General features: G+C 35.7%; 1 protein-coding gene across 1 annotated transcript in view; it reads right to left on the bottom strand.

Moving 5' to 3' along the window:
- Window positions 1-10285: 10285 nt before the first annotated feature.
- COL24A1 (collagen type XXIV alpha 1 chain) overlaps window positions 10286-18945 on the bottom strand; it is a 411426-nt gene continuing 402766 nt past the window's right edge. The window contains 3 exon segments of the mRNA XM_017850789.1: window positions 10286-11738; window positions 13770-13985; window positions 16510-16619. Of these exon segments, the coding sequence (XP_017706278.1) occupies window positions 11592-11738; window positions 13770-13985; window positions 16510-16619 (473 nt within the window). The 3' untranslated portion in view covers window positions 10286-11591.

The following is an 18945-nucleotide window of genomic DNA, read 5'->3' as shown; positions in this document are numbered from 1 at the left end:
TGCCTAAATGTTTCATTATATTCACAACTTTGAGGCAATTCAGAAACTGCGTATGCTTGTCCACGAACTGTTGCATCAGCATCACCTGGTGTACTTAATCAGAAACAGATCTCTGGATCTCTCCCTAGAGGTATTTAACAAAATGGAGAGAGTTTCTGGGCAATTTATATTTTTCACAAGTGTATCTGGGTGGTACTTTTGATGTATAAGCAGCTTTGGGAACCACTGGGTGAAGGTATTAAAACTGCACTTTGCTATATGGTAGCCATTGGCCACAGTGACTCCTGAGCGCTTGAAACATAGTTATCTAAATTGAGATGTGCTGTCAGCGAAAGATACACACTGGATTTCAAAGACTTAGTATATTTAAAAAAAGAATGTAAACCATCTCAATAATACCTTTGTACTGATTACATGTTGAAGTGATATTATTTTGGATATATTATGTACATTGTTAACATTAATTTCACTTGTTTCTTTTTATTTTATTTGTTTATTTGAGACAGAGTCTCGCTCTGTCACTCAAGCTGGATTGCAGTGGCACCATGTTGGCTCGCTGCAGCCTCCACCTCCTGGGTTCAAGTGATTCTTGTGCCTCAGCCTCCTGCGTGACTGGGATTATAGGCATGCACCACCATACCTGGCTAATTTTTGTATTTTTGGTAGAGATGGGATTTTGCCATGTTGGCCAGGCTGGTCTTGAACTCCTGGCCTCAAGTGATCTGCTCGCCTCAGCCTCCCAAAGTGCTGGGTGGCCTGAACCACTGTGCCTGAGCTTTTATGTTTTTTAATGTGGCTATTAGAAAATTTGAAGTTACATATGTAGCTCATATTATGTTTCAGTTACACAGTGTTATACCAGAAGTGTATTAAAATTCAAATTTCAATTAGATGAGGTTAACATAGTAAAGAATTAACATATTAGTTAATTTATTAATATGTTCACTTATTCAATCATTATTTTTCTTTTCAATTCATTCTCCAAAGTACAGTGTGAGCATTGTTCCAAATCAAAGTCTGATAATGTCAGTCACCTCCTTAAAAACCTTCAATGCCTAATTTTTGCTTTTAGGATAAAGAACTAAATCCTTATTATGGCCTTGTGAAGATCCCTCATATTCTGGCCTATATCTTCTCTCCAGTTTTATCTCTCATTACTAGTTCTTCAGAAGGCAAGCAAGTCAAGCACTACTTCCTTAGGGAAGCATTTTTGACCTCTCCTCCTCCCCCATGCTCAACCTAGATCATGGTTTTGTGTGTGTGTGTGTGTGTGTGTGTGTGTGTGTGTGTGTGTGTGTGTGTTTAGAGTACTTATTTCAAGTTATAATTATGTATTTACTTGTATTATCGCTTGATTAACATCAGTGTCTCCCCCAAACAGTAAGCTTACAGGGACCCTGCATTTTTTTCTCAACAACTCAGAGTACAGTGTCTGATACATGACAATAAAATGTAAAAACATGAAGGACTTGAGCACCTATTATGCCTCACACACTGTGCTGTGCTGAGTGATTATAAGTATTAAAATCTACCATTTGCCTACAAGGAGGTTATAGTTCAGTGAAGGGAGATAAACATGAAAACAGCAAAAATGAAACACTGAAGCAAGAAATTAGAATATAGAATGTAATCTTAAGTGTAAGTAGCATGCATTCCTGTGTGAGGAAAGTTAGGAAAGTTTTTCTGAGGAGCTCGAATGAATGGGAGTTGGCCAGGAGGACAGGGCAGGAGAGCTTTCCAGATAGGAATGAGAAAGTAGAGTATGTTCAGGGAACATCAGAGAGTGTTGTGGTTTGAATGTGTACCCCAAAAGTCCATGTGTTGGAAACTTAATCCCCAACCCAACAGTGTTGAGAGGAGGGGCCTAATAAGAGGTGATTGGTTTAAGAGGGTAGAGCATTCATGAATGGATTAATCTTAGCGTGAAAGTAGGTTAGTTATCATGTGACTGAGTTTTGGTAAAACAAATCCAGCCCAGGTTGCCTCTTGTATCATTGCTTTCACCTTCTGGCGTGGGGTAACCCTCACTACACACTTGCACCATGCTCTGGACTTTCCAACCCCCAGAACTGTGAGAAATAAATTTCTTCTCTTTAAAAATTCCTGACTCTGTGGTGTTCTGTTCTAGCAACAGAGAACAGACTAGGACAGATATTTAAATATGATGGAGAGTGCTGACTTTGACAGCAAAGAGAAAATGCTGACAGGTGATCAAAAATCAGGTCACCAAGGCTTCGTAGGCCTTCCAGAGAAGCTTGCGCTTCTTCATCCTGCAGGTGATAAAGAGCCAGATTCTTTTCCTGAGCTTGGGTTCTAAGGTTGGGGCATAGAAGTAAGTGGTGAGGGAAGAAACCACGGGTTGGTTCTGGGTACGATTATTCTTAACAGGGGATAGTGACTTACACCGTGATTTGGATGGACCTATTATGACCACACAAAAAACCGTTTCCAAAGAATTGCCTGGATTGATTACTGGCAAAGCATTATTTGGATCAAACAAATACATCATACATTTAGGTGGTTCAATCATAACTGATGTTCCACTAGAAGGATCCAATAATTGGGTAATCACTATAGAAATTCAGGACCTGATACAGAAGGCATAGCATTTGCTGCAGAGACGTATGTGAAATTTATTTCTAAAAAGGTTTTAGATTTTTTTTTTAAATTTCAATTTATTATTATTATTTCTCTTTAACACAAGGCTTAAAAGGAGCAAGTTTTACTAGCCAGAATAATATTTGGCTATAAAACCCAAGCTCAAGAAATTCCGATTGTTTAAATTTCTTGCTTCCAACTATCAAACCAAAAACTTGCTAATGCCTACTAATTTAAATATTTCTACAAAGTTGTTTTGTCATTGTATGAAGACTTGAAAAAAAATACATAGTATTTTTGGATCATATTGAATCATGTGGGAAACATTTGGGAAAATTATTTTAACTGTGAATGTTTTATATAGTATCTTGGAATTTGCATTATTAGTTAAATGAGAACCTCTTTTATGTACTGAAAATGCTCAAGTGAAAAAATTAAATGTAATATCATTAAAGTTTAAATAAAGTTTTTATTTCCTAGTAGTTGAGGAAGATCCTTATACCTTCACGAGGAATGCACTTTTCATGAAACTGGGTTTCAACTGTTTGCTTCAAGAAATGAAAAGTTGGCCAGGCTCTGTGGCTTACACCTGTAATCCCAGCACTTTGGGGAGGAGAGGTGGGCAGATCACCTGAGCTCAGGAGTTCAAGACCAGTCTGGCCAATGTGGTGAAAACCTGTCTCTGTTAAAAATACAAAAATTAGCCAGACGTGGTGGCAGGTGTCTGTAATCCCAGCTACTCAGGAGACTGAAGCAGGAGAATCGCTTGAACCCGGGAAGTGGAGGTTGCAGTGAGCTGAGATCATGCCACTGCACTCCAGCCTGGGTGACAGAGCTAGACTCCGTCTCAAAAAAAAAAAAAAAAAAAAAAAAAAAAAAAAAAGAAATGAAAAGTTTTATTGCATTTCAACCGTAAATTTGTTCTGAACTAGATACCTAATAAAATGCAATTATTTTTAATGGATTGTTACTGAGATTGTTTTTTATACTTGTGTGCAGTTCTAAAATTCTACTGCAAGGCACAGCCAAGATGACAGCTGAGATTCCCTATCAGTTGCTCTTCTCTAAAGAGGTATCATTTTTCTAACTTGGCTTTAAACAATGCTAGGACTCTGAATCCAAAGCACACAGATTGCATAATTGTGTACCCAGGCTTAGGTGACAACAACTTCATCATAGCTAACATAGCCAATTAATATATAGGTAATAAGGAAAAAATTACACTCAACAGGACATATATTGAAGTTAGCTTATACTTATTTTTGAAACTATAAAACCTGCCAGTCTTGCATAGGAGGGCCAAACTCTTATATTTTGGTCAGGACATGAGATCTGCCGTGAAAAGAAATACTTAAGGAAGTTCTCTAGCAGAAGGCAAATTATCCCAGATGAAAGCATGGCAACAAAGGAAAGAAAAGCATAGATTTTTTCGCTAAGACCTCAAAAGCACAGGTAACAAAGCAAAAGTACACAGATAGGATTACATCAAGCCTAAAAGTTTCTGTGCAGCAAAGGAAACAATCAACAAAAAGTGAAGAGAGACAACTCACAGAATGAGAGAAAATATTTGAAAACGATCAATCCAACAAGGGACTAATAACCAGAATATTTAAGGCACTCAACCAACTCAATAGCAAAAAACCCAATGATCCTATTAAAAAATCAGCACAAGAGCTGAATAGATGTTTCTCTAAAGATATACAAATGGCCAATAGGTATATGAAAAAATTCTCAACATCACTAATCATCAGGGAAATGCAAATCAAAAGTGCAATGAGATATCATCTTATCCCATTTAGAATGGTTACTATAAAAAAGACATAAATGTTGGCAAGGAGATGAGGAGAAAGGGGAATGCTCATACATTATTGGTGGGAATGTAAAGTAGGACAGCCATTATGGAAAACAGTATGGAGGTTCCTCAGACAACTAAAAATAGTAGTTTCCAACACAAAGGAAAAATAAATGTTTGAGGTGATGGATGTTCTTATTACCTTAATTTGATCATCACACATTGTACACATGTATCAAAATATATGTATCCCCAAAATAATACATGTATCGCCAAAATATGTCCAACAGTTACAAAGTTATAATAAAGATGTTTTAAAAAACAACAAAAAAGAAAGCATAGAAAAGGATAAATAGGAAGAAAAAACGAAATGGTCAGTTTAAAATATTTAGGGTTTTAAATATATGTATAATAAAAATACAGAGAGCAGTGCCACAAAATGTCAGGAAGAGATAAATGGAATTAAAGTGTGGTAATATTCTTGTATTACCTGAAAAGTGGAAAAGCACTTATTATTTATTTGTTTGTTTATTTATTTATTTTTGAGACAGAGTCTCACTCTGTCACCTGGGCTGGAGTGCATGATCTGGGCTTGCATTGTCTGAAAAGTGGAAAATACTAATTTTTTTTTTTTTGTGATGGAATATCACTCCATCACCCAGGCTGCAGTGCAGTGGTGTGATCTTGGCTCACTGTAACTTCCACTTCCTGGGTTCAAACAATTCTCCTGCCTCAGCCTCCCAAGTAGCTGGGATTACAGGCGTATACCACCACACTTGGCTAATTTTTTTTTTGTATTTTTAGTAGAGACAGGGTTTCACTATGTTGGCCAGGCTAGTCTTGAACTCCTGACCTCAAAGGATCCACCTGCCTCAACCTCCCAAAGTGCTGGGATTACAGGCATGAGCCATCGTGAAAAGTATTAATTTATATAGCATCTATAAAGTCAAGGATATGAAGGTGACCACTGTAGTCTCTAGGGTAGCCACTAAAAGGAAATAAAAATAATGTATGGCTAGTAGCTAAAAGAGGAAATATAGAAAAAAATATTTTACCACTCAAGGGCAAGAAAGGAGGAAAGAGGAAACAAATTAGATATGAGATAAATACACAATAATAGTAAGAGAACAGGTTTAAATGTAAATGTAACAGTAATTACATTAAATGTAAACAGACCAAATACCCTAAATAAGTCTAAAGTTGCCAACGTAGATTACAAATAAAAATACAATGACGTGCTGGTTACAAGAAACACAATAAAGGAAAGGATGCAGAAAGGTTAAAAATAAAAGGATGGACAAAGATACGCCATGCAGACACTAACCAAAAGAAAACTGGTATAATTATACAAACAATAGAAAAAGTACACATTGAGGTAATAAGCAGAAAAGGGCTATTTCATAATGATAGAATAATCATTCTAACAGGATGACATACCAATGGTGGGCTAAAGCCAACTTGGACTAGCTTCTTAGACCCAACATGTTATCTCTTCCTATCTTCATGTTCTGTAATCTATTTGTAGCTTGAAATCAGCCATGGTACAAGCATTTACACCATGGAAATGGGCAAATGCTAACAAATTAGGGATTGTCTCTTTCTTCCCTCTTAGTGAGCTGGCTGTTAAACATTGGCCAGAACATTACAGGATATAACAACTGTGAATTTGAATGCAACTAATTACAAGTATAAGCAAGAAAAAGTGAGAAACAAAAGGAGAAAGAGGCAAAACCAGTTATGGTTGGAGATTTTAACACCCTTCTCTCATGTAACTGATAGGACAAGCAGACCAAAAAAACACTTCCCAATATAGACAAAAAAGAAAACACACACACACACACACACACACACACACACACACACACACACACACACAGACAAACTCTATATTCCTACCTACTCTCTCTCTCTCTATTCCAATACAGATAATAACAGAGAATTAGTCACTTACCCCAGTACTGCAAACCAATAAATGGGAGAGTTGAAACTTAATTCATGTTTTCTGCCTCTAAGTCCAATATTCCTTTTGCTATGGTTTCATATTACAGAAAATGTCCATGATATTTATTTTGTAATAGCCACTGTTAATTTTTTTTTTCTTTCTTTTTGAGACAGAGTTTCACTCATTTCATCCAGGCTGGAGTGCAATGTGCAATTTTGGCTCACTGCAACCTTCACCTCCCGGGTTCAAGCGATTCTTCTGCCTCAGCCTCCTGAGTAGCTGGGATTATAGGCATGTGCCACCATGCCCGGCTAATTTTTTGCATTTTTAGTAGAGACAGGGTTTCTCCATGTTGGTCAGGCTGGTCTGGAACCCCCAACCTCAAGTGATCCGCCAGCCTCGGCCTCCCAAAGTGCTGGGATTACAGGCATGAGCTACCTCACCCAGCCAAACCTCTGTAATTTTTACATTAATACATAAAAATGGGGAGAAAAGCAAAACACCTTTCTTAATTATATATATTATATGCTGCACTTCATTTTAGAAAGTCTTTATATTTAATAAATAGTAATTATAATATATAAAAATCTATATTTATACAACAAAATATGGGGATAGTATGGCTTTAAAGCAGATGAATAATTTTATTAAGGGATTTAGCACAAACTTCTTTGGTGATAATGATCATAGAACTATTAAATCTTTAACGATGATGATGATGATGATGGCAATAAATAGCAGCAACTAATGTTTATGGTGATTACTTTGTGCCAGACACTGTTTTAAGCATTTCTCCATTTTCGAATCCACTCAACAACCAAATGAGATAAGTACTTTTATTATCCCTATTTTACAGCAAAGAAACTGAGACAATGAACCTACAATGATACACCCTAAATCACACAGTGAATTCTCAGAGCACTCCTAACTACTATACTGCCTATGATTAAGTTGATTGAAATTTGCTTTAAATTTGATATTTTAGGAACACACTTAAAACATAAAGCAAGGCATTTCTATCCTCTATATGTTTCTGAAATGATCTCTAGAAAAATCATGTAAGTCCAAACTGAGTTATTATTATTTTTTTGGAACAGAATATATAGCATGTAGACTGAAACTAGATTATAGGATATGGTTTCTTTAATTTACACTCAACCTTTGTGCTCATTTTAAAACCATTTTATCTTTTCAAATGAAAAGCAGACATCTTTGCCAAGGCCTTATTTTAAAATTGTGGTAAAATATGCATAACATAAAATTGACTGTTTTAATCATTTTAAAGTGTATTATTCAGTAGCAATAAGTACATTAACATTGCTATGCAACCATCATCACTGTCTATCTCCAAAACATTGTCATTCCAAACAGAAACTGTGCACTCATTAAAAAAAGGATAGTTCCCATCTCACTCCCACTTCCTCTGGCCTCTGGTAACCTCTATTATACTTTTTGTCTGTATGAATTTGTCTATTCTTGGTACCTCATATAAGTGTAATCATACACTATTTGTCCTTTTGTGTCTGGCTTATTTCACTTAGCATAATATTTTCAAGGTTCATCCATGTTGTAACATATAACAGAATTTCATTCTTTTCGAAGGCTGAATAACATTCTATTGTATGTATATACCACATTTTGTTTATCTGTTTATCTGTTCATCTCTTTATCGACATTTGGGTGTTTTATCTCTTTTGGCTATTGTAATAATACTTCCCATAAACATTGATATACAAATATTTATTTGAATCCCTGCTTTCAATTTTTTTGGTATATACCTAGATGTATATATAGCTTTATATATATATATTTATATATATGTATATATAGCTTTTATATATATACATAGATATATACATATACATAGATACACACACCCCCACACACAACTTTTAAGTTATTTAACCACCAAACTATTCTGTGCAATGGTTGTGCCATTTTACATTCCCACCAGCTATGCACAGGGCTTTCAATTTTCCGCATCTTTGAGAACACTTGTTATTTTCCTTTTATTTATTTTTTTATTTTAAAATTTTATTATTATTCCTTTTATTTTAAAATAGCCATCTAATGGATGTAAAGTTCTGGGGTGTTTTCCAAAACTAACAACCAGTTCTCCAGTTCTTCAGACACCAATTTGGATGTCCAACAATTTAAGTCAATTCTGACACTGCCTGAAATTAGCATCAGATTCCACAGATAAATGGGTTCAGTACCCACTTCAGATGCCAAATGCAAGTCCGAGGCCATCTGTAATTCTGACCAACGAACTACAAGTGGTAGGTTCCCATGACACCCCTCCTTATGTTCAACAGTTTGCTAGAATGGCTTACAGAACTCAAGGAAACACTTTATTTATGTTTACTAGTTTATCATTACTAGTACTTGTGCTTACTAATTTATTATAACTTAGGAACAGCCCACTGGAAGAGATGCACAGGGCAAAATATGGGGAGTGTAGTGCAGAGCTTCCATGCCCTACTGGGCATATCACCTTCCCAGCAAGTTAACGTGTTCACCAAACAGAAAACTCTCTAAATCTCACTGTTCAAGAATTTTTACAGAGCTCCATCTCCAGGGCCTGCCCTCCCCTCTTTCCCAGGGGTCAGTAGGTGGGATTGAAAATCTCAACCCTCTAATTAATTACTTGGTCTTTCTGGGGACCAGCTCCATCCTGAGGCTCTTTAGGGGCCCCACTCTAAAAAAACCTTATTAACATAAACTCAGGTGTTACTGAAAAGGGTTCATTATAAATAACAAAAGACACTCCTTTCACTTAGAAAATTCCAAGAGTCTTAGGAACCCTGTGCCAGGAATCAGAGATAATGCAAATACAGTTTTGCATTATACCACAGAATTGGTACCTCCTGGTGGTTTTGATTTGCATTTACCCAATGACTATTGATTTGGGGCATTTTCTCCTCTCTCTCCTTTTTTTTTTTTTGAGACAGGGTCTCACTCTGTCACCCAGGCTAGAATGTAGTGGTGTGATCATGGCTCACCACAACTTCAACTTCCTGGGCCCAAGTGATGCTCCTGCTTCAGCCTCCTAAATATCTAGGACTACAAATGTGTGCCACCACACCTGGCTAATTTTTAGAAAATTTTTTCGTAGAGATTATGTCTATGTTTCCCAGGCTGGTCTTGAACTGCTGGACTCAAGCAATCCTCCCACCTCAACCTCCCAAAGTGTTGGGATTACAGGCATGAACCACTGTGCCCAGCCAGAATCTTTTTATTCATTGGCCATTTCTATATCTTTGGAGAAATGTTTATTCAAGTCCTTTGCCCATTCTTTAAACTGGGTTGCTGCTGCTTCTACTGTTGAGTCACTGGAGTTCTTTATATACTCTGGATATTAATCCCTTATCAGATATATGATTTGCAAATATTTTATCATATTCCTTGGGCTGCTTCTTCATTTTCTTCATAGTGTTCTTTGATGCACAGAGAATTTTTAATATTCAGAGAGTCCAATTTATCTATTTTTTTCTCTTGCTGACTGTGCTTTTGGTGTCATTCCAAGAAATCATTGCCAAATCCAATGTCATGAAGGATTTTCTCCTACGTGTTCTTCTAAGAGTTTTATAGTTTTAGCTCTTTTGTTTAGATATTTGCTCCCATTTTCAGTTAGTTTTTGTATGTAATATAAGGTAAAGGTTCAACATCATTCTTTGGCATGTTGCTATCCAGTTTTCCCAGAACCATTTGTTGAAAAGACTGCCCTTTCTCCATTGAATGGTATTGGCACACTTGTTGAAAGTCATTTGATCATATATGTGAGAGTTTATTTTTGTCATAGAAATAGGTCCTATAATCCTTTTGCAGGTATGTAAAAGATATTTCTTAACAATATAGATATACATAACACAGAAAGGCTATGCCAGATGGGCTATTATAAATAATAAAAGCATATTGTAACAAAAGAGGAAAAACAAATACCACCCAAAATGATTTAAAGCACATTTTTATTATAGATAGGTTAAGTGTGGTTTGCTGTGGCTAAAGATATATTTATAATGGATGAATAAGCTTTTCTAGATACCAAGAGGTATAATATTTTTCTTTCAATATTGAACTAACATTTCTGTGATAACAAGGAGACATTGAACTGGCTGAGCCTATTTTAAATGGGAAAAGACTTTTTTTTTCCTGGATGTTGCTTTAAAGACTGGTAAATTAAATTTTTTTAAGTACTAACACTAGATTTAAGTACAGTGAAAGAAAATCAATGAATACTACAAAAACATATAATTTCTACAAAGCAGAAATACAAAGTTTTTATAATTTAAAACAGCAGCAATTTAAAAAAATTTGCTGAATTAAAACTTTACAAAATATATATACACAAAGTATCATTCCAGATGATCATGAACTTTAAAACAGTATGGCACAACCCCAATCTCTACCCCAAACCTACTACTAGATGTAGCTGGCCTATAATAATTTTTACAACAATTTAAAAAATAAAAACAAAGAAATCTTCCAATTCCTTTGTGTACAAGCACAGGTTACAATGTGCTGGCTTTGATTCCATATACACAAAGAGAATTTTAAAATAAAACAAGGATTTCACATAAATAGTTTTACGTGTTATTAAGTGTGTGACCAAACAATTTAAAATAAGTACTAACAACCAAAACATATCTTGATGTAACCAGTACATACACTTTTAAAGAGTGATAAAGATGAAAAAGGAAATAGTCTATGAAAGCCATAAGCACCTTGTTTTCGAAAGAGCACCAAGCAACACAAAGAGGCAACACGTAAGAGGTAGTGTATCACCGGCTAAGATGTATATGCCCATCAGGGACCTGAATACAGCTTAGTGTTTTGGAAAATAAGGCATATTAGACTGTGGCTTGTATTTTTAGACAGAAGCAGTGCACATTTGGAAGCATTAGCCAGTATTGCTCCATAGTGCTCTGCATCTCCAGCTGTCTAATGGGTACTACGCACTCAGTCAAAAATAAAAGATACCCTGAAGAATTCCATATTTATACATTTTTAGTTCTAGGGAATTCTCTAAGAAAGCTGAGATCAATATAATTTTAAAAGAATTAAATACTTTATCAATCATAGTCCTTTAAAAATGCCTTTTCTCCTTCTTAGGAGGAAGTCTGTTCTTCCTGAGATTCTTTAAGATTTAGCCAATGCTTTATTACATGTATTTCATAATGACAGTATCTTTCTGTCTCATTTCTCCCTCTGCAGCAATTACCTGGCCAACAGCCTGAATTCGGAACTAATTCAGAGACTTTACAGAAAGCATACAGAACTGCTTTCAATGTAATACTTTCGTTCAGTTTTGAGATGAGGAAGTTTTTGTACTTCAGTCACTGGAAGTTGATTAGGTTCCTGGGTGTGAAAAAGAAATGTTGCCTTATGCCAGCTGCCATCTTGAATCTGTAAAATAAGAACAAAATGCTTTCATATGCATTTCATTAGCAGTCACTTTCAGTAGACAATGGCTTTGACAGATAATGTGAACTTGTTTTAAGGATTAGAGATAATGAATGGAAAGTGCCTAGAACAATGCTCAATAAATGGTAAAATTACTACTATTAATTGAAAACCTGGGCTTATTCCTTTCTTTAGGATGGCATTGTGTGTTCTAATTTTTCAGTTCCAGAGGCTAAGGCCAGGCTTCTGCTTCAACTCTCTGTGAATCATTGGACCAGATATGAATTAAAAGACTGCAATATTCCTAACACGAGTAATAACCATCTGTTCTGTATTCCTTTATTTGGGACTGATTCCTCAGGATGGATATTTTTCTTTGATAAAAGGGAACGAGCTATTTCAACCTCTGCATTTTAGGTAGAAAATAAACAGAATCACCTCAGTCAGAAATAATTAAAATTATAATTATGTGCAATCATCTTTTAGGTTTCTTTTTTCTCCCTCATTCTGTCGCTCTCTATTTGTACAGTTTCCCTCTTTCTTCTCTTCCTTCCATGGCTTTCTGTTTCTCTTATTAGTATATGCTCTTCTGTTTCTAATAAATTCTATGGAACAAAAACATATCATAAAATATCCGATGATTAAGATGCAACCAGGACACAATAGAGAAACACAATTGATGAGTTTTGTGGAGCTGTTATTTAGGAGCTAATTCACTTATTCACAGAATTATTATGACACAAATTTTAAATTTTGAAGGAACTTTAGAGATTATTTAAGCTACAAATTTTGTTTTCAAGTTAAGGCAATTGAAGCTCATTGAAAATAAATTACGTGTCTAAAGTCATAAGCTTGGTATGATAACAAAGTATCGTTAGATTCACTCACTAAGTCTTTTTTTTTTTTTTGAGACGGAGTCTCGCTCTGTCGCCCAGGCTGGAGTGCGGTGGCACAATCTTGGCTCACTGCAGCCTCTGCCTCACAGGTTCAAGCAATTCTTGTGGCTCAGCCTCCTGAGTAGCTGCGATTATAGGCGTGTGCCACCATGCCTGGCTAATTTTTGTATTTTTAGTAGAGATGGAGTTTCTCTATGTTGGCCAGGCTGGTCTCAAATTCCTGGCCTCAAGTGAACCACCCACCCTAGCCTCCCTAAGTGCTGGGATTACAGATGTGCCCCACAGTACCCAGCCCCATTATTTAATTTAATTTTTTTTTTTTTGAGACACAGTCTTACTCTGTCGCCCAGGCTGGAATGCAGTGGTGCAATCTCGGCTCAATGCAACCTCTGCCTCCTGGGTTCAAGTGATTCTCCTGCCTCAGTCTCCCAAGTAGCTGGGATCACAGGTACCTGCCACCATGCCCGGCTAATTTTTGTATTTTTACTAGAGACGGCGTTTCACCACGTTGGCCAGGATGGTCTTGAATTCTTGACTTCAAGTGATCTGACTGCCTAGGCCTCCCAAAGTGCTAGGATTACAGGCATGAGCCACCACGCCTGGCCCCATTATTTAGTTTTAATGGAAAAAAAATAGGCTACAATCAAATACTTACTGGTGGGGCCAGTCAATATGTAATTATACCCATATTTGGTATCAGGTACAGGGATTGACAGAATGAAATAAAACTTATTTGCCTCTATAACTTGCCTTTTATGCAATAACGAGACGTAGAATTACAGCAGTGAAAACACATGAAAATATTTATCCAAATACACTATCTATGTATCATTTATCTATCTATCCATCTATCCAAGTATAATTATTTCACATAGGGAATAAAAATTAAATTTACATATTAACACCTGTTTTGTATGTAAAAATCTAAGACCAATTGGTATGACACAAGTTGATAAGGTATGACATAAACAAATGATTGATTCTAAAAAATGCAGTTACAAGTCAGGCACATTAAAACCTACTACCCTTCTGTATCTGCAGTTTGTAATTAAAGTCTTACTCTAATTATCCTAATTTTATGGTTTTATCACTTTTAAGTTAGTTACACTGAACAATTCTAAAAGTGCCATTTCCTTACCTTGCAGTCATCTGAAAGCACTTTAGGTTCAAGTAGAGTATTTACTTTAAAAATCTGGCCATTCCATCCCTTGAAACCAATAGGCAATCCTGGGCCACTTGTTTGTGTGCTTGTCCACCTTGGGGTGTTTAGACAGTGAATGGTGATGATATGGGTGGCTTCCGAACTCAATAAATGAAGGAAGTTCATCTGGACTTTCCCCACTCCAAACTCCAACTAATGTCATAGAAACAATATGCAGGTTATAACATGTGGCAATTGAGAAACTTAACAGTTCAGGAAAATCTGAGGAAAAGTCCTTCAAAGGCAGCCTCCAGAAAGTTCTTTTTCTTGGAACTGAAGTGCCAGTCAATGGTGTGCTGGTAAATGTTTAACCACTGGTTCTTGGGGGAAAAGCCATGATTTATAGTATTTCCTGACTCCTATGGTAGAAGCACTCCCTAGTGCTGGGATTACAGGCACGGCTGAATTCAGACTACCAAGGTGAGGTCACTGCACATGGCAATGGGAAGAAATGTTAACAATTGGCTTTCCTGAGCCTGTATGGACTGGTTCCAGTTCATATCATCAGGCTACTACATATAATATTAATAAAATAAAGATAATTTTCACATTATATAAAATGTAGTAATAATTTGCTTTTGGTTAATGCTTTAATACTTTTTTAAATAAAAATCTGAGATTCTGTCTCTGCCTTTGATATTTTTTTTGTGAGAGTTACCAAAGACGAGTTACAAGTTGTAACAATAATCTGGTTGAGTAATTTTAAGTTTGAGAGCCTTAAAGGACAAGGACAGAACCCTATTCTTTGTGTTGCCAGCCCCTAATGTAGTTTCATTCACACAGTGATCGTTAATAAATATTTATTGAATGAATGAATGAATGCCTAAACAAGTGTTAACTAATACAATGAACAATACAGGACAGTATCTGAGTTAAGAAAACTGCACGTTCCCCAGGCTTGAACAGAAAGGCAGATTCTCCTATAGCTCCAGACATTATTATTATTATTATTATTATTATTACTTTAGCATTATTCAAACAGGGATACGTTCATAATGTAAGGGAACAGAAATGGTTCCTACTGAGGAATTTGTACTAATTTTCAAGCATAAAGTTAGAAAAATATCAGTTATGAGGTAATGTAGAAGAAAAAATAACAAAAAGAAAAACAGAAAGAAAAAAACGAGAGGAAAAGCAAAAGGGCATACACATGGAAAGATAATAAGGAACGTTAGAATTTAAGTAATTCAACTCCTTCATTTTACAGGTCAGAGTCGGAAACTTGCAAAAAATATTTAAGCTTTCTGAGACTTAATTTCCTTGTCAGTAAAGTGGGGTATAACACCAATCTGGCATGGTTGTTATGAGAATTAAAAATGACAAATGTAATTTACCTAGCATTGTGCCTGGCACAGAGCAGGCCCTCTGGTGGATCACAGTTTTATTCCCTAGGTTAATAGAGGAATAAAGACTAGAACCCCAGTCCCTGATTCCAACTCTACTGTTAGTCCTAGCACTTCTCTGGTCTTCCTTGGGTTGAGTTTATGAATCAAAGAAATGGGAGAAGTGATTCAGTCATGGAAAGAACTAGAGTGCCGCTTCCCCACTGCTCCTATTTCCATTGCACAGTTCACACAGCCCCATCTTCTTTCCTTCTGGATAATCCTGGGCCAATTTCCACTGGAATAAGGATGATGATACGGATATTTTGGAAGTAGGACTATCATGCTGCTCTTTATTAGAGGTTCATGATTCCCTAGGAATGGAAGAATTCTTCCCTCTTCTATTTCAGGGGTGATAATGGTGAACGCCTATTAAGATAAATTGATGGAATGCCCTAGTTAATGAAGAGAGGTGTTTTAGGAGGAGAGGACAGTTCAATAAGAAGCAGCTAAAGAGATTGAATTTTATCTGCTGTCTTTTTATGATGAACAAAACACACAATAGGCACATGTATCAGTTCTTTGTCAATGAGAAATTCTTGATCATAAATCAAGCTGGTTTAATCAGAAAAATAAAGAAACATAGTTTTGGTTTCAATATATGTTATAGGTACAGCTAGGATTTAGGTTTTATAAATATTTGTTATAACTCCCAGTGTTATAATATATGTTAGTTTAACAAACTAACATGCACTCGTTCTAAATGTTTGATTTATAGAATTATTCATGAAAGAAATTTTTAGTAGTATTCTGTGGATGTTTAAGAAAGGTTATTGTGTGCCTAATAACCACAAATAGCAAGATTTTGTGGCAAAATTCTCTTTTTTAATGATTATAATATAATTTTCAGCAAAACTTCAGGTAACTGATTACAGGTTACAAACACTACAGCTGTTTAAGAAATTTCTAATGTGCGTGTATGCATAAAAACATAGCATATGTTGCACAATTTTTTAAAAAAATATTTTGAGATTGTTTTATTTTGTCACATATATTTTGTTTGTTTACTCTTTTACTAGGACAACCATGTTGCACAATTTTAAAAGGAATTTAAAAAACATGATCAGTAGAGTAAGCCAAACTAAGCCAAATCATAAAAAGACACAATCAAAATGTCAAGATTTACTGTGATTAACTAGTTTTAAAATAACATATTTATTTCTCATACATAATAGAGAAAATCTTTGCTTTCATTCTTAAAATTCATAATTATTTAAAGAGATAGAGTTTTAAAAATAATTTTTCACTGATACTGTGCAATATAACAACATATGTTTTAAAATTCAGTAACATACCTTTGTTACAGAGACAGGAGGTAAGCATGTCTGGCCACCAGCACTGAAATTGCAGAAAACCTCAATGGCATCTGAAGGACAGCCGAGATTTGGATCAATCCAGTATTTTCCTAATAATTTATAATAAAACATAAAGTTATTAAATGCCATAATCCTTGTATTTTTTTTTTTTTTTTTTTTTTGAGAGAGAGTCTCACTCTGTCACCCAGGCTGGAGTGCAGTAGTATGATCTTGGCTCACTGTAACCTCTGCCTCCCGGGTTCAAGTGATTCTCATGCCTCAACCTCCTGAGTAGCTGGGATTACAGGAATGTGCCACCACGCCCAGCTGATTTTTGTATTTGCAGTAGAGATGGGGTTTCACCATGTTGGCCAGGCTGGCCTTGAACTTCAGACCTCAAGTGATCTGCCCACTTCGACCTCCCAAAATGTTGGGATTACAGGCGTGAGCCACTGTGCCCGGCCACATCCTTATAAATTATCATGATACTTTAAATACATATTATCACAGTCTTACCTGTTAAAAACTTAGAAGATTATATATTTACATTTAGTGAATGAATGAATGCTGCAAGCATTATATAAAATTGATACTAAAATGCTGTATTTTCACATAACTATCAATTTGAGTGTTTCATAATTTTAATCAAAATGATAGAATTGCTAAATTGATTGCTTCACTCTACAGATAAGAAGATGTGTTCAGCAACTAAAAGTGAATTGTTTAAAGTTACATAGTTAATAGAAAAGTTGAACTTAATGAAGCATATTTGTATATTTCTGTTATACATCATTACAGTGTTTCAAATGAACATTTTGTTTTATAATAGAAACAACTTCGATCTTTTGAAGGAAAATATCTTTATGTATAATACTGATAAGTAAAATAAAATAAGAAAACATTTTGTTTTCATAAAAAAAACATACAATTAAATGTTTATCATTTTTGTACTCTTTCAGATTTTCCCACTTTATCATTCAGTGAGAAAAACTGAAGTCCCTATAGCTAGTGAAATTCTACCAGTCTTTACTCCATTGAGTGCCCAAGAGAATAAAACTGGACCTAAACTCAGATTACAGAAAATACTTAGATTGAAAAGCAATGGGCTAGCATCTTAATTCCAGATTAATAGACTGAGAATAGTAAAATAGCATCTTATTCCAAATACAAGGGACAGGAATTTTTGAATAAGGCAGCCCTGTTTTCCTGCATTAAAAAGGCAAGAAAATTCAACAGTTTTGTCAAATGTCATTTTTTCTACAGTAGGCAGAAGTTCATTCCACTTTTATTCCATAGCAAAGATTCCTCTAGCTCATCCTGAGCTTCCTCTAGCTTCCAAAACATCCTCAAATATTCTCCTCTCTACTATTCTACTAATCCCTCAAAATGCTTACTTGCTGAATTGGTAGCTCAAAGGGTAGAAATGGTCCTCAGCTGCAGCAGTGTTCAAACTTTAGTGTGCATCAAACCATCACTAAAACACACATAGCTGGGCCCTACCCTTGACAGTTGCTGATTTATGAAGTCTGGCATGGGGCTTAAGAATCTGCATGTCTAACAGCATCTAATTCTGGCCCAGGATCACATCTGGAGAACCAATGATATATTGAAATACAGAAGAAAGGGGTGAAGGAGGTCCACCATTCCTAGTCCCTTATCTTCAGAATTTCGAATATTTCATAAAGTTTGTAGAAAGTACAGCTGAATTTTTCATCAGAAACTGATGAGGGCTTCCAGTCTTACCTAATGGAGTAAACATATATCTTCTTTCACCTTCTCTTGTCTTCCAAGAAATACTATCTGACTACTATATGAGCTAATAATAAAAAAGTTCTTTATAACAGGTTTTTCATCAAGCAAATTTTTATTGTTATATGGGGTGAAATGCTTTGAATTCAGGTGTTATATTCTACAATGGTGAACTGATAAGGGCTCCATAATTTCTTTCAAGGTATGCTGAGTTAGAGATAAAGTCCTGCACCATGATATATCTTTTGTGAGCCTAAATGTTCTGACTCAAAATTAGCTCTTCCCTGAGGACACTGCTTCTCTTACAAGGCTTCTCTTGTAGCCTCCACAGTGTTATGCCTGAAGGTGGGAAGGCATCTTTCTTGCTCTTCGTTGCTACTTCCAGACCATTCTTTCCACTTTCTTCCTGAAAACACTCCATACTGAAATTACTATAGTCACATTCTATCACTCATTAGTCCCTCCTGGTGCAATCATTTACTATATTTCTTTGACAATTTTAGCCTATTATCGCTTTCAGAAAATCTACTTATGACCTAATTCTTGGTGATTTTAAATCCACGTAGATGATGCTTTCAATATGTTGGCCTTCAGTTCCCTGAACTGTATCCTCCCCAACCCTCTTACTTTTCCACCAATGACCTTGTACCCTCCCCCTACCCTCGTACCTTACTTTAACCATTAACT

This window comes from Rhinopithecus bieti, unplaced genomic scaffold (genome assembly GCF_001698545.2).
Source record: "Rhinopithecus bieti isolate Rb0 unplaced genomic scaffold, ASM169854v2 scaffold_1467, whole genome shotgun sequence".
NCBI lineage: Eukaryota > Metazoa > Chordata > Mammalia > Primates > Cercopithecidae > Rhinopithecus > Rhinopithecus bieti.
Note: the sequence above shows the minus strand (reverse complement) of the source record. Positions and strands in the feature narration are given on the sequence as shown.